The following is a 17,599-nucleotide window of genomic DNA, read 5'->3' on the forward strand; positions in this document are numbered from 1 at the left end:
TGGTACTGCACGGGATGTTTGTGTCAGCATTGAACGGATTGAAGGAATAATTAGAAGGTTTGTTGAAAAGTAATATTAAGAATTGAATATACCATTTAAAGAGTTTCGGGGATATCGTATAGAGCGTCGCTGCATGATGTCGATGTTGCATTTTGGATGACGTTGGAAAAGCCATATCTTGAGTTCCGAGTGTCGGATTAATGTGCCGTTTGAACCTACAAAGAGGGGAGACTATATTCTACCTTATGGGAGAGTTATAAATACAGTATAGTGATCCTATGAGGAAAGATTCTGAAGTTGGTTAAGGAAGTGTGAAACTTGTTGAATAGGAATGCCTACTACCGCGATTGTTTGAAACGAAGTTGAGTAGAACATGTTGTTGATGAATAAGTTGAGGAGATGTTCGGTAATAAAGATGATTTGTGTGCCGATGGATCTTAGTGAGGATTGAATTAGTAGTAAAGGTGAATTAAACTTTAGAATGGTTGAAGTCGTATTTATGATGCGTCACTGATGGGTTTGAGTGGTGTATTGATGCAAAGTCAGCAAGTAGTAGCTTATGCGTCGAGACAACTCAAAGTGCATGAAAGGAATTATCCGACTCATGATTTAGAGTTGGCATCCGTGGTTTTGTTTTGAAGTTGCGGTGACATTATTTTTCTGATTCGAGATTTGAAGTGTTTAGTGATCATAAGGGTCTGAAGTACCTCTTTGATCAGAAAGGGGCTTAATATGACGCAACCGAGATGGTTAGAGTGTATATATATATATATATATATATATATATATATATATATATTTAAGGATTATGATTTTGGGTTTGAATTACCATCCTGGTAAGGAAAATGTTGTGCTAATGGTGCGAGAATTGGATTTGATTGAACAATTCCGAGATTTGAGTTGGTATGCAAGGGTATTCCTAATAGTGTTAGATTGGGTATGCTAAAGCTGACTAGTGATATTCTTGACGAGATTAGAGGAGGTCAGACAACTGATGTTGAGTTGATCGATAAGATGACTCAAATTACAGAGGTAAAGGCGGTGAATTCAGAATCGACGAGCATAGTATAATGTGGTTTGGTGATCGGGTTTGTGTTCCTGATGTTTTTGGAGCTTTGAAAGAATATTCTAGAAGAAGATACCGCAATAAATTATTGGACTATGAAGATGTTAATGAGTTAAGTGTAAACTCAGAAAGGACACTATTATGTAGTAACGACAGTTTATGCTTAAATATGGTTGTCGGCTATCTATTGACAAATTGAGGACTTGATCACCCATAATCTCTTGTTGATAGTAGACGAAATCATATGGATGGGATGAAATTGTTGTTACCTTAATGGCATAAGATGTGGTGAATGCTAAGCCGTGAGAATAATCACTCACCATGTTGTGTGAGCATATGAAGAAGTGAATATGAAAGGGTGCAACATATAGGACGGTGACTTAAGACGGGTAATCGAAGTCGCACAGCGAAAGTGTGATGTAGAGTGGTGTTATGAGTACTACTCGTAGGCAGTGAGGAACTAATACGTCGGAAGCCTACGTAGAGAATATGTGTTGATCTATATGTTGGATTTAGAATCTCGTGGATGTAAGGATGTCGTGCCAAAGGATTAGAACCCTTTTTAGTAATTGTCGAAATGATGAATATGTTATTATGGTTATACGTAGTTAACGAGTATGTATTCGGCGAAGTTAAGACGATGAGTTGATACTATATGATGCTATAATAATCTTACGCTTTTGTAAGGTGTTATTGTAGATTCCAGATGTAATGAGGAATTATACTCTATGAAGGACGAAGTTGATTTAATCCTTAGAGAAAGGCGAGACTCAGTTCGAGCTATTTTGTAAGCAACGGTATATTGAGGCTGATGAGTGTGATTATGATTACTTGTGTGTACTCGTTCTGATTTTTAGGATGTTTAAATGGAGGGAGTAAATCAAGGATTTGTTTTTGGATGAGAACAAGCATTGCTGGGTGGTAAATTAGTACCATGGATGGTAAAGAATGATTCTTAAACGAATGAGTAAAGAGAGCCATGACTTGGTAAAACTCGGGAATCTAATTGGTAATTATGGTTGTAACGAGTAATCAGAATAGTGCAATAAAAGCAGAATGTAAATGTGTTGGGTAATTGCTAGTGTGACTTGAGAGGAGTCAGATAGTTGAAATTCAATGGTATAGGAATATGAATATTGAGTTTCTTGAAGGAAGCAGTTGGTGAAAAGTGTAAGTGTTATTTTATTGCTCAGAAGGAAGAGTGTGTCTAAGGTTGGTACATTTGGTAGATAGAATGCATTACTGCAGTGTTGATCGAGTGTGATCATATCATGGTTGCGTAATTATATTATTCAGTTATTGGGCGTATCATATGGGTTGTACCTCAATGTTACATTGTTGTTAACCTTTTAAATATATAACGAATGGTACACATTTGGATGGTCGAATGTGACGTAAGAGTTGGGATTTGAATGCATGAGACATGCTTTCTATTGGTTATATCAGATGAATTTGAGGATTGAAAACCAAAAGTTGAAGTAATCATGCGGTAAAGAGATAACATTGGTCACACTAGCTTGGGGAGGACCAATCGTGTGGTAATGTTAATTGAGAGCTGGAGAGTCAGATGAAGGACTCTTATACGAGCTGGTTGCTTGAGGTATTTTTCGAGGACGAAAACTCTTTTAGTGGGGGAGAGTTGTAACACCCCGAAAATTATTTCTAATTATTTAATTTAAGTAGGAAAATTATTTAATTGGAATAATTGATTTTATGAGGAATATTGAGAAATATTGGAAAATAATGGAATAAGAGCGATTGGGCTTATGGTGTGGTGATAGTAAAAGAGGGGTGCTAATTGGTTAGGCCTTTTACTAAGTTGTGATATTTTATTTTATTTTATTTTCATAAAATAAGAAAAAGGAACCATTTGGGGAGAAAGGAAGAACACGTGAAAAGAACAAGAGAAGAGGAAGAGGCAAGAACGTGGAACCGGAAGGAGAGCATTCAAGAGATTCATCGAGGTAAGGGGGGACTCTTCCTTTTAGTATCTCTTATGTGGTCTTAGGTAATAGGTAGATTGATGTATGGTTTGATTCAATAAGACATTGGGATTATTAGGTTAGATTGTTATAATTGGATTGAATTGATGATGATTGTGTGAACTTTTTGGTTAATAATGAGTTTAAATGATGTTTTATTGTGTATAATTGAATGTATGATGATTGTATGCCTGTATGTGATGTCTGGAATCGTTTTTGGATGAAAAGGATGTGAAATCGCAGGGTCTGTCGCAGACTTGGGGTTTGCTGAAATCGCAGGTCCGCTGAGCGGAGGGGGTCCGCTGAGCGGAGGTCCCAACGTAGTTCGCTTCTGTTGGACGTCGCTAGAGGTCCGCTGAGCGGAGGTCTGAAGGATTCGCTTCTGCCTCGCGTCGCTGAGCGAACCTTGTTGTGTGTGAATTTTTCTAAAACTTTAAAATGATGTATCTTTTGATCCGTGAATCATTTCTTAGTGCCGTTTTGGGCGTTGTGCAAGTAATTGAATGTTTTATATGATGAATGATGAATATGGGCAGTAGCCGAATTTATTTCTTTAAAACTCGATTTAATTACTTGATGAGAATTGAACATTGTGTGCATATGAGATAGGTGTGACAAGGTGTTTGATGTGTTGATGAATTGGTTGTGATTATTATTATGATTGTGATGAATGCATGACTATTTGAATGATGTTGAAAACATGTACATACTTATTCGGTGATGTGGTGTTGAGATGAATTGTTCATCGTGATTCAGTGATGTTTTTAAGTATGTTATGTGTGTTTCATTCATTCATATGCATTTGATGTTAGATCCCGGTGATGTTTGGATCGTTGGTGGACATATTTCCCATTGTGCGAAAATTGTGTCGGTGGGCCGTATCTCGATGAGGCAGAGATCGGTTAGGTGGATTGATTCCACGGTTTATTGGTACCACATGCATAGTGTCAGTTGTGTCATATGCATTTTGTCATAACATGATTGTGTGGATTTCTATGTTTTGTGTTGTAATCTATTATTGTGTGAATTGATGAATAATATATGTGAATCTGAATATTTATAATTGGGTGAACGGTATATTATGATGCTTGTTGCTTATGAATTGCATAATATTTACTAATTGAGAATGAGACTCACCCTTACATGTTGTCATTTTCAGATTGAGGAGTAGCGGCATTAGTGCTCGGTGAGGATGACTCGTAGAGTTTATCCGTTTATGTTGGGTCGTGTCGGTCATGCTCTGATCTTGTAACACTGGGGGACGATAGTTATAGAGTTTTATAAGATTACTCTATTTTATTTGGTGTTGGATTATATTTCCTTTTGGTTATATTGATGATGTCTCTTATTCCGCAGTGATAAACATAATTGTGTTTTGGTAAATCGTTTCCTAATGAAGCATGACTTGACCATGGTTGGTTTAATTATTTTAAATAATTGTGGCACCCTTGTTGAAATTCTGGTAAGACAGACTCAGAATGTCATACACAATGTCACGACATCTTTTATGTCATCAGCTTAGCTGAGGCAGTACATACAGATCCCCCAATTTTTTATTACTTCTAACATCCAGAAGTCTGGAAGTGTTGGGATCACATATCAGTTCAGTTAACATAAACAAATCTGCTTTGCAGAGATTCTGTGTTAGCACAGTCATTAAATCACACACTGATGTCATGCACGATGTTATGACATCCAAACTAAACTTACAAATAAACAATGCAGAAACATAAATAACACAGAGAATTGTTTACCCAGTTCGGTTCTAACTAACCTACTCTGGGGGCTACCAAGCCAGGGATGAAGTTCACTATCAGTAGTATCAATTCAGAGTTAAACTCGCCGTTTACCCCTCCTCACTTAATCACTACCCAATGACCCCTCTACCTAGGTCCTCCCTAGATATGGAATATCCCCATTCCACTCCCAATCACCGCAGTGATGTCCAAGCACTCCAGCCCCTAGCCTATGCTTGCCAGCTTCTCACCAACAATCACCTCATGTGATAACACACTGACAATAGTCAAAGTAGAAGATCCACTTCCAATACACACTTTGATCTTGCTTCACAGCTTCGATCAAACGACACATCTACACTCATTGCTTCACAGCTTCTGAGTGAGTACACATACCTCTTGCCTACAGGCTTCGAGGAACAAATCAGTGACCATCCCACAATCCAGGTGGTTCACCTACACAACAAACCCTAATGACTACATTATGATCGTTAGATTTACAAGGCTACAAAGATTCCTATTTATAACCTGATCCTAGTTGGACTTGGGCTTAAAATCGCAGCACTCCATGCTGTTACAAATCAGCAGATTTCTTCTGCTACAAACAAGGCCTTTTAATCATAACTTACCTAATTTATCTCCTAAATTAGTAACTGCTGAATCTTCAATCTTCAGATTTGATTCTTCAATATTCTGACTTGATTCTTTGACCTTTAAATCTGCGCCACATAGGATTACATGATATTCACATAGAATATTCTGTATCTTTTAAAACCAAACTGAATCTTCCTTCCTCAGTTCTGCAGGCGCGATGTCATGGTTGAAGTCATGACATTCCTTGTAACATCTTGCTTCAGTACCTGTTTTGTTCTTTTAATATTTGCAAGAGTACATTACATTACATTCAGCTGCTATTATGTTTTAGCCAAGCATGGATGCCAATAAGACAATAATACAGAGCAGAGCACTAACAATCTCCCCCTTTGGCTTATTGTGGCTAAAACTGAACATAAATAAAAATTCCAATTTAACTCCAAGAGCAGCTGCTTCAACTTTCAGGATACCAGGCTGAACCACATCATAACAGGCTGACCTCCAAGAGCAGCTGCTTCAACTTTCAGGATACCAGGCTGAACCACATCATAACATCTTCAGTCTGCTTCTACTTCTGTTTTCAAATCTACCTTCTTTGACAGTGGCAAAATCAGCATCAGCCTCTCTCCCCCTTTTTAGCCATAATATGACAAAGATTTATACAATGTCATAATATGCAATGGAAAAACCTGTAACTCCCCCTGCACATGAGGAAGAAGATACGAAAACCAGTTCTTGCCACTGTAGTTCTCCAAGAACTAGCCCTTGTAACTCAGAACACAAATCACAACTAAAATGTCTCCCTTCTCGAAGGCTGAATAAGAAGACGCATTCTCGTTGTTATTGCTGTAACACCATTGGTAGAGTTCCATGATTTCCCCACCCTGTGTTATTCTGAACAGATTTTGGTAGAGGAACCCATCGCAATACCAAATCTGGACGCACCCAACACAAACACACACGAAACACATCTTTGAGAGATTTGATATCTGAAGCCTGCTGCGAAGATGCTAATATATAGCCATTGGAGAATCATAGGAAGTAACGATAGTCTTTGGTCTTGTTCAATGGTCAAACTATTAATTAGGAAACAGTTCTAAAAGCAATTACTCTTTCCAAAGCAGTTTTTTCCTTGTTTGACTCTGCAGAATCAATGTCTTTAACTATGCCATGACATCCTGTCAGACATTGTCCCTCTTTCACCCCTCAAGCACATAGCTTAAGATTCTTTAAGAGACTTTGACAAAGCATCCTATGAACCACGTAATAGACCTCCTACTCCTTTACTGACTCACTAGTCATAGACTTCTGTTGTTCTGATCACCTTGAGACTGTATACTGCAACTGTGAAGAGCCTTCCAACACTTGTTGACATGCAGCCACTAGAACAATTCAAGATTTGTGGATACCAGACGCACATGGTTAGATTCAACCATTCCCAGAAAAACTGACTGTAATGATACATCTTGTTAAATAAACCTTTTCATAAGAAACTTCCTCTAACTAAGTTGAAAAAGCTCCTGCTGACTTGGACCACCTTCATTATGATGATAGAGTATAACAGACCAAGATAATTTTCTAGAATTATATCTTGAACTAAGAAGACACTCCCCCTATCTGAGATAATTTGTGCTTCATACAGGAAAACTTGTAATGATGAATGGAAAATATAAGACGCATCTTCATATCTTCAAGAGCGCACCCTCTGCCCAACTAACTAGCTGACACACTTCACTATTACAAAGTAACTCCTTTACAAAAGATACTCACATCAGAATTTAGATGTTATAACATCTTGTATAACATTAAGATACAGTTGAACAGTTCAGTACATTCAACTAACTCCACTTCTCTTTATTCAACAGATTCAAGTCTACCACCTTATCTCCACCTGAAATAATCAACAAATAACCCTTTGACACTTGATGCTTCCATAGAAAGGTTGCCACAGACTCAACATAAAGAACTGCCACTTCTTCCACTTGTTGATCATAACCCTACCAAGTTGCACTCTGATCATGGTCTGCCAAGATAATTTGAAATCCTCCTTGATATGATGTTTCTCATAATGATTAACATACTCTCCAATTAGAATTAGAAGAATCCTTTTTATCCACAACTATGTTGATCATCTCACCAAACTTCTGTCTTCATAGTCATACTCACTACTGAAGTCTTCATCATGAAAGTAAACACGAATTGCCAGAACATGTTACCATCACCAAGATCAGAATCTGCTCATTCTAATCCACATTAAGTTAGAACGGTTACTTCAGACTTAATGTTGCTTCTTCATCCTTCACATGCTAGATTCTAGATAATTTTCCAAACCAACAAGATATAGTGATGTTGTGACATCACGCAAGACATTAGTTTATCAGACTTGAAATCTCATCAATATCTCTGAGTGTTCCACCACCTACACTGATTGATGTCTTGTCATACTTCATACTCCCCCTGAGAATTACAACATAAGGATGTTTTGAATAATTGTCCTTAACCTGAAGCATTCTTCATTTGGAACTGCCACACTTTCCAAATTTGGAATCCTTAGTTTGCTTGCTACACAAGATCCAGACTGCCACTTCATGTACCTTGAAATAGAAGAAACTTCTAAATAGCTCTTGAACATCTCTTCAACAGATAGGTCTGAACCTAATCTTTACTGGTGTCTTCAAGTGTTGTGATGTAACATACAAAACAAAGCATCACATACATCTTCTTCTTCTTCTTCCACATAGTTGATGTAAATATCCAGCTCCCATCAAGATACTCACCATCTCTTATATGTTTCTTCTTCTTGAATCAACTCACCAGCCAACCATTGCCTTTCTTAATGCTTAATTGAAGATAACACAGAACTATAATTGATGCATAGTTCAAATCAGACCATGGACACTTCATACACATACTTAGCTCCCGACAGAGTATATGAATCTGTATTCAGGATGTACATCCAATAAGTACTAAGTCTCCCGTCAAAGCACCTATTAGTCACTCAGATAGAATTTGCTGCTCACACCAGGTCCTTCTAAATGATCTCTTCTTCATACATGAAAGCATTCTTCTTAAAAATGATGTTACAACATCTGTTATGACATCATTCATTTAGACTCTTTGGATTTCTCATTCAACATCTCCTGTATGACACTTGGGGAAAGACAAAGAAAGCACGACCAACATCATCAACTCAGCTACACATCAGTCATGATTAAGGGATAATATATGCCATATCTCAATAAACTTTTCTTCAGACTTCTCTTCTGACTTTGAGATAATGGATGCCACAATCTGTACCCCATGAGGAGATTCCCTCAACAAGGTTTCTGGAACAGATTCACTTATGACATAACTCCTGAAAATACCTCAGATTCCACACAGTAATCTGACTCCCTTGAATCATCACACAATATTCAAAACCATATTTCACTATGCACGATACACAGTATTCAGTTTTCACCACTAACTGTTCTATGATTAAGAAAACAGTTCACACATCTGGTTCCTTTGATCAAAAGAACATACCAGATATAAGCTCATCTTGAATTTTCATAGAGGTCTTGAAAAGAAAACCTGAATGAATCCTTTCACTTGCACTGAGCTCTACTTCCAACTCCCATAAGCTTATGCCTGAAATAAACTGACATTTGGGATGGAAGGTTCAGTTGATTGTATTCTGACCAATCAACACAAAAAGCAGATGTCTCCTCTTCCAGATCAGGAGTAGGTTCCAAACAAATGTACTCACACTACATAAGTTTAGCACCAAAACATCTGTTCTTCAACTGGTAGCTGCATACCAGTATGCCATCAGTTCCTTCTTCTTGGAACACACAATTCTTGACAATCTTGAAGATCATCAAACAACTTTGCAGATGAATATGAGGAACACTGATCATTTGAACCTCTTCAACCTCAATAACCATGCCTTTATGAGTGGACTTGAGAAAAGATTTCAAGTATCTTTGACACTTGTACTAAAGTTGAGAACAATCTGCTACAAATTCTGTTGAAAACCATATAACCCTAGAGATCTTCTTTCAAAGATAGGATTATGCATCAGATGCTATGCAGCAGAAAATAGCCATATATCAACAGAGATTACACAATGCTTACTCCCAGAACCAGTTGTAAGCATGACATCCAAGAATTGCAGCTGAACAATCCAACAATATGCTTGCTTCTTCTTCAAGCAACACAACAAGACCTAACCAATATTCTGACCAGAAAGAAACAGATAAGCACAAAGAATACCTTATCATTAACTTCACTCCCGCATGAAGGTTTTGACAATCTTCTTCTCTGTACCTTGCTATATGCTGAATAAAACACCCCAAATTCTTCACTCCCGCATGAATCATTTGGATATCCTTGAAACCAGTAACACCATCTTCCCTTGCCAAGAGAATACAACTGTTTTGGTCAGTTTGGTCCAGTCTTCCACACATAGGTCCATCCTCCACTTCTAGGGACCATACAATATGAACATGAATGTTCAAACAATCATCTACCTCCAACAACCAGAAAGTATCTCCCATGGATCTCATCCAAAAATAGACAGGATGCCTGCTCTGATACCAATTGAAATTCTGGTAAGACAGACTCAGAATGTCATACACAATGTCACGACATCTTTTCTGTCATCAGCTTAGCTGAGGCAGTACATACAGATCCCCCAATTTTTTATTACTTCTAACATCCAGAAGTCTGGAAGTGTTGGGATCACATATCAGTTCAGTTAACATAAACAAATCTGCTTTGCAGAGATTCTGTGTTAGCACAGTCATTAAATCACACACTGATGTCATGCACGATGTTATGACATCCAAACTAAACTTACAAATAAACAATGCAGAAACATAAATAACACAAATAATTGTTTACCCAGTTCGGTTCTAACTAACCTACTCTGGGGGCTACCAAGCCAGGGATGAAGTTCACTATCAGTAGTATCAATTCAGAGTTAAACTCGCCGTTTACCCCTCCTCACTTAATCACTACCCAATGACCCCTCTACCTAGGTCCTCCCTAGATATGGAATATCCCCATTCCACTCCCAATCACCGCAGTGATGTCCAAGCACTCCAGCCCCTAGCCTATGCTTGACAGCTTCTCACCAACAATCACCTCATGTGATAACACACTGACAATAGTCAAAGTAGAAGATCCACTTCCAATACACACTTTGATCTTGCTTCACAGCTTCGATCAAACGACACATCTACACTCATTGCTTCACAGCTTCTGAGTGAGTACACATACCTCTTGCCTACAGGCTTCGAGGAACAAATCAGTGACCATCCCACAATCCAGGTGGTTCACCTACACAACAAACCCTAATGACTACATTATGATCGTTAGATTTACAAGGCTACAAAGATTCCTATTTATAACCTGATCCTAGGTGGACTTGGGCTTAAAATCGCAGCACTCCATGCTGTTACAAATCAGCAGATTTCTTCTGCTACAAACAAGGCCTTTTAATCATAACTTACCTAATTTATCTCCTAAATTAGTAACTGCTGAATCTTCAATCTTCAGATTTGATTCTTCAATATTCTGACTTGATTCTTTGACCTTTAAATCTGCGCCACATAGGATTACATAATATTCACATAGAATATTCTGTATCTTTTAAAACCAAACTGAATCTTCCTTCCTCAGTTCTGCAGGCGCGATGTCATGGTTGAAGTCATGACATTCCTTGTAACATCTTGCTTCAGTACCTGTTTTGTTCTTTTAATATTTGCAAGAGTACATTACATTACATTCAGCTGCTATTATGTTTTAGCCAAGCATGGATGCCAATAAGACAATAATACAGAGCAGAGCACTAACACTTGTGTTTATGTTTTTACTCTGATATATTTATTTAAATTGTCGCGGGGTTTAGAAGGGTGTTACAGTGCCAACTCATCATCGTCCCCAACAGCATGTAACAAAACCTGCAAAATTAGCTACGAACTAGCTAAGGTTCTTTTCGTAGCAAGAAAACCTGAATAATAGCGAATAAAGCATAGGTGCTCATAAATACGGCGCGACCCCCTCACCTTCTTCGTCTACCTCATACGACCCTAACCATGCTCCTGACTTGACCTAATTTTACTCCTAATAGAAAAGCCCCAAATTCGAACCCTAAAGCTTAACTCGGACGTTAATGGCAAAGTGAGATTTAACCACGCAAACTTCAGTCTAATAATCCAGAAACGTTCACAGCAATCATATGAATCATAATACACAAGCAATTTAACATGAGGATGCACGGATTATGCCAATCGATACAAAGTTCAAAGTCACATACCTTGACTAATTGGAGGATGTTCTGGGGGTGTTGATGTAGAGTAATGATCCAGACACCTTCAGAATGCTTCAAGGAATCTTTTGCACTCTTCAAACCTCTTTGCAATGCTCTAATTCCCCAAAACCGGTTCCAAGTTCTTTATGGATTTTTTTGCGTTCTTAAGAGCACTCCTTTGCACAGAATTTCGTCCCCTAATCCTATGCCAATATTCACTACTTATAGAAGAGTGAATTAAGTTAAAAAATTGAGCCCAATCTCCATAATTCATGTGATTGATATTTGATTGGGATTTGAACAAAATCTTTCTAATTTGGACTCATATTACTCCTTCCCTTTCCAATCTTTTTATGCACGAATTTGTATTGAAAATATTCAATAAATATTGATTGAATTTGATTATTTTGAATCCTTTAATCCAATATTTGATTTTCTTCTCAATTATATCACTTTAAATCATTTTTAAATGAAATAAAAATTATATAAAATCAAATGAAAGGGCTAAAATTCGTGGCACATGTTTTGGGTAAGACAAATAGCTTGTGGACCAAGATTGAATCATAAAAATATAGGCCCATTTGCAAAAAATTCCAATTTGAACCTCCTTTGTTTCACATTTTGCCCCAAAAATCACCCAACTTTGACAAGGCACATCTCTCTCAATTTTTGAGCTATGAAGGAGTTCTAGGACTTTTTGGAAACCTCAAGAGGTCCTCTATAAGCCACTTTGGAACATATTTTTCATTTGGAGATTTTATCTTGATGATATGTCCTTTGACAAAAAACTGTCTTTGGTTGACTTTTGAAAATGGCCTATAATCTTATATGCTATATCTTCCAAATGAAGCATTTCTGGCCTTGGCTTGTGAGAGACAAAGTTGTAGAGAATCCAATTTCCTTCCAAATAGGCTTTGAGTGAGGAATTTATGATGTTCCATGTGAAAGTTATGGCCAGTCAAAGTTGAGTTGACTTTCTCCTAAAGAAACCCTAATTTGAACCTTTTTGCATTTGTTCATTTCTGAGTTTCTATTGATGAATCATGATCAACCTTTGATCAAATGATGGATATAATCTCCCATACTTGATGTTGACCAAAAATCAGAGGTTTTGACTATGCTTTGACCATGGTTGACTTTTAGGTCAACCTAGTTGACTGTGGATCATCTAAGCTGTTTGAACAAGTAAACTTTGGATTTGGGCCTTGACTTTTGACATAGAGGTATCTTGGATCATAATGGGCCATGGAGAGCTTCATTAGAGACCTTGTTTTGCTAATTCCCTCAGGAGAGTACCAAACCCTAGCTTTTAGGAGACTCTTGCTCAGGAGAATGACTGGATGAATCTCTTGACTTTGAATCATTGTGAATGGAATATGGAAGGCGAATTTTGGGGTATGACAAGACTAAAAATGCAGGGTCGCATATTTATAGGGACTAAAAACGTATTTAACCCTATTAAGTTTCATATGACTGTGATCTCGTCAATTTGGTCTCTAATTCAAAGATTAGGAATTTAAACCATCTCACTGAGAGTTTCATCCGCTGAAACCTACGAGAAAAGAATTCGCCAAAAATCGCTTATCACCATCGGAAATTGCTTTTTTTTGTTCCATCGAAAATCGTCAAACAAATATTTTTCTTATTATTATTGCAGGTTATTATTAATTCAACTAATATTTAAATAGACTAAAAATTTTTAAAAAATAAATGAGCTAAATATTTATTTTTGTTTACCCATTCGAACTTGACTAACAACATAAATTTTATGAAACTATTTAAAAAAAATTATAAAAACAAATTATGATATTATTTAAGAGAGTTTTTCAATATAATTTTATTAATTATTAAAAGTAATTGAATTATCATTTTATGTTTTAAATATAAAATATAAAATGTAATATAACAATAATAATCAAATTAAAAAAAAATTCTAAAACTTTTTCTATTGTATAAATATTTGACTTGACTTAACATATTTTAGTTGGCATAATATATTTCCACTCAGAAAAATACTTACAAGAACACAAACGTAACAAGTGGCTTTACAAACAACCAATCAAAAAATTTTATTAATTAAAAAACAAAAAAAAAATTTCTCTCTCCTACTCAATCACAACCATCCATGAATCCAATTAAAAAAGAAATTAAATTTTAAATAAACCACTCTCTTTCTTCATCGTGATGTTTTTCACACGATAAAAATCAACCACTCTCTTTCTTCATCGTGATGTTTTTCACACGATAAAAATAAACTTTATAGTATTCTTCATCCTGATGCTTTTCACACGATAAAAGTTTTTTTTTTTTAATAATTTATATAAAAAAAAAAACTTCATTGTATTCTGCAGTGTTCTGAAATGCAAGGCTGTCTTCTGTGACTGGACAGTGAAACAGTGTACGATATTGCCGCGTGAATACCCACTCACTCACTCACTCTCAGTTTATTTTGTTCTTTGCATTATTACTTTTCCACCGCACTTCCCAAAACATATACCAGAATGGCATTATTCAATTTCAACCAAACATTTCAACAGCTTTTTTTTTAACTTATTCTACACTAGTACACTTTAACAAAAACACAACTAAATTGAATTAAGCAAAATCTTATACGGTGTAACTATCTTGTTATGGCGAGTTCAAGTACTTTTATGCTCTCAATTATTCACCTTGTTTGAAGAAAAAACAAGTTCAAGTGAAGGACTAATGTTGAAGATGTTTCTACATGGGAAGCAAATTGTAAAAACTATATTATACTTATCAAAATAATTATATTTAGTCTCGTTAAAACAACTCAGTTAATAGTTATAAAAAAATATCAGATGCATGAATATACAGGACACAATTAAAGACATAGTACAATTTTAAGCATTTGCATGGCTCGCACGTTAAAATTTGAGCTTATTATTTTAGAGATAAGATTCTTTAGAATAATTTACTTAAAAAAATCAATCATGGTAACAATTATTGTTAAAGAAATTAAGGATTCATATTATGTCGATGCATAATAAATTATAGTGGTTACAATATTAACCATTCATTTAATTCTAATTTTGGATTGGAGTCCTTTTTCAAATGTCTCATAATTTCCATTACTTGCTGAAACTCTTGTGCTAAGTTTCAGTAATTGTTCAGACACATAATGATGAATGATGAAAAACACTAGCCATGTTTTTCCAAAAAACTAGGTTCTTTTGTCCTTATTAGGTCTCTCTTTACATGCATCTAAAACATAATTAATTTTCAATTAATCCACATTAATAAAACCTCATCAACTCTTACCTAATAACAAGGTTTTAACAATAGGACCGCATTTGCGGGGTTACACTATCACGATTTCGATCGGTACAAATGTTGTATTATTACCACTGTTGCGGTATGAATCCATTACAATTTCTCTGTTATAGACATATTTTAATATTGTTTTGTCGTGGCCGATTTTATTGGTCCTCTTTTGTAGTTTTCGTTTTTGCAGTAACAAACCGTTTTTTAAAAACATAGTACATTAACACTTAACAACAAAACTGAAAATCATAAACTCAATAGTTACAATTGCATTACCAATCACTAAAGTCCCATAAAATAAACTAAACAAAATTATTTAATTAATTAACCAAATGAAGAACTTACAAGAATAAGAACCCTAACTAGCTAGCTAGCTTGATCTTGTACATAAAAATCTCAAACTAAATTTTTTGTTTTTTTTTTTCCTTCTCATTTTTTATTTTTCACACAAATCACTCTCTCTAGAGAGATCAAAATTGCTTAATAACCACATAGAAGAAATTAATTAGAAAATTTAGAATAATAAAAACACAAATTAGGGTTTCTTACCAAGAGTGTTCTTGTTATTGTGCATCCAAACTTTAAGAACATTTCTCTTCACACAATTCTCAGCACAAAACTGTTCTATAGCAGCTTCATCTTGTTTCTGAATTCTCCAACCGTGTTCTTCCGCAAAAGCCAAGAGCTTCTCTTTCTGTTCCTGCGTGAATTTTGTTCGGAATCTCTTCTTTGATCCACCGGAACCGTTCCCTCCTCCGCCGCTGCTGCTAGGGTTTGAAATATCATCATCTTCTCTGCTGAATCCACCGGAAGCAGTGGCTGGGAGAGCCAAAGGTCTGTGATGCGCCACCGGAGTTGCTAAGTGGTGGTGGAGGTAACCGGAGGTAGAAGGAGGACCTCGGTGGTAGTAAGGTGAAAACTGGTGATGGTGGTACGGTTGTGGCGGCGGTGGAGGTTGCTGCCGCTGACACGAACTTACTGTCTCTCCATCGATCTCTTTACGGTGGAAGTTCCGGTGACAGTTACAAGCAGCGCAAATCACGGCTTCAAGTGTTCCTTCTTCACCGGCGGAAATGAACTCGCAGCAACCGTCAACGGCGTGGCCACCGAAGCTGACGGCATGATTCTTCTGACATTCTCTATACTTCACCGTCGAGGAAAAACCACCACGGTTACCGTTACCATTACCGTTACCGCTACCTTTCCGTCCGTCAACTTCACCGGAGAGTTTTGACCGTGAAGCTGAGTTTCCGAGTGAGTCGTAACTCGCCGGCACCGGCATCGGTGTCTCCGGAATCTCCATCTCCTCTTCATGTTCCTCTTGCTCATCGAATTCCATTTCACTCTTCAAAGAGAAATAATTTCTCAACAATTAATTAATTTTTTTTAATTTGTTTATTTATTTATCTATAGTTAAGTGTTTGAGAATTTGAGAGAAGAGAATGAAGATCTACATGAATTCAGTTTCACACTTTCACTGAAGGATAATAATAACTAAGCTAAGTCACTTTGTATATTTACTTATAGCATTTATATTGAATTTAATTTCATAATAATAATAATATAATAATTTATTATTTTCTTTAAACTCACTTTGGCACTCAATGCCACATTAATTCTTTAAAAATTGAAAACATATTTAATAAATTCTTACTAATATATATTTTCTTAAAATATACGAAAAAATAATGTATGTTAAATCTAAAAGGATAGAAAAATAATATATAAATAAAAAGTGCAATAAAATATAATGTTGATATAGACTTGTGTAAAGACATATCTTTTCTGTTATACTTGGACCACATTAATAAGATATAATAATAGTTAGTAATTTATTTTTTTCACATTTATTATTATTTTTGATAAAATTTATGAAATAATAAATATTGTTATATAGTCTATAGTACAATTATTATTATATTTATTTGTTTGTGAGGAGAAGATAAGGATGTGGTCATGAATAACCAATGTGGCAGAAAATAGTTGTTTGCCTTTAAATTTCTTGCCATTACATAATTAACATCTGTACATACATGATGCTGTTCAGACATTTTTACTTTAAATTCACTTTAACCAGCTACAACCCTATAACCCATTTCTCTACTTTTTTTCTTATAAAAAAATATAAAATATAAAAATAAAATTTTATAATTAAATATCTAGTAAAAGTTGAGATAAAAAAAAATGATAGAGGAGATGTAAAAAGAGAAGAAAGAGGAAAGATGAAAAGCAAAGTGGAGTAGGTGTAGAGGTACCATATATAGCAAAGAGTGTAAGGAGAGAAAAGAAAGTGATATAAGTGAAAAGAAGAGTGAGGGGAAGAATAATGTGGTTGGTGGAAAAAGGAAAAAGTAATGTGTTTGTGCTAAAATGAGAAATGAGGAATTGTAAAGGGAGGGAGGGGAAGGGGGGAACAATGGAAAAAATAAAAACATGGAGTTGATATCGGACGAATTAATAAATAAATCTGTCTACATTTATGGGAGCTACCTACGTGCCCTTCTTCTCCGACAGGATATGATGTCACAATGTTGTCATCTTTTTTTTTTCTCTGTTTTATTGGGGTGAGTTTGATGGATAGGTCATAGGTTAATGCATACAGTTTGTTACACGGAAATGTAACTTGTTTTAAAGGCTCTAG

At 35.9% G+C, this 17,599-nt stretch overlaps 1 protein-coding gene across 1 annotated transcript; it reads right to left on the reverse strand.

The window, feature by feature from the left end:
- Nucleotides 1-14,875: 14,875 nt before the first annotated feature.
- Nucleotides 14,876-16,442, reverse strand: LOC131617339 (zinc-finger homeodomain protein 2-like). The gene has a single exon (XM_058888646.1). It carries the CDS (start codon nucleotides 16,295-16,297, stop codon nucleotides 15,494-15,496), a length of 804 nt encoding a protein of 267 aa, XP_058744629.1. The 5' UTR covers nucleotides 16,298-16,442; the 3' UTR covers nucleotides 14,876-15,493.
- Nucleotides 16,443-17,599: the final 1,157 nt, after the last annotated feature.

Source organism: Vicia villosa, linkage group LG7 (assembly GCF_029867415.1).
Source record: "Vicia villosa cultivar HV-30 ecotype Madison, WI linkage group LG7, Vvil1.0, whole genome shotgun sequence".
NCBI lineage: Eukaryota > Viridiplantae > Streptophyta > Magnoliopsida > Fabales > Fabaceae > Vicia > Vicia villosa.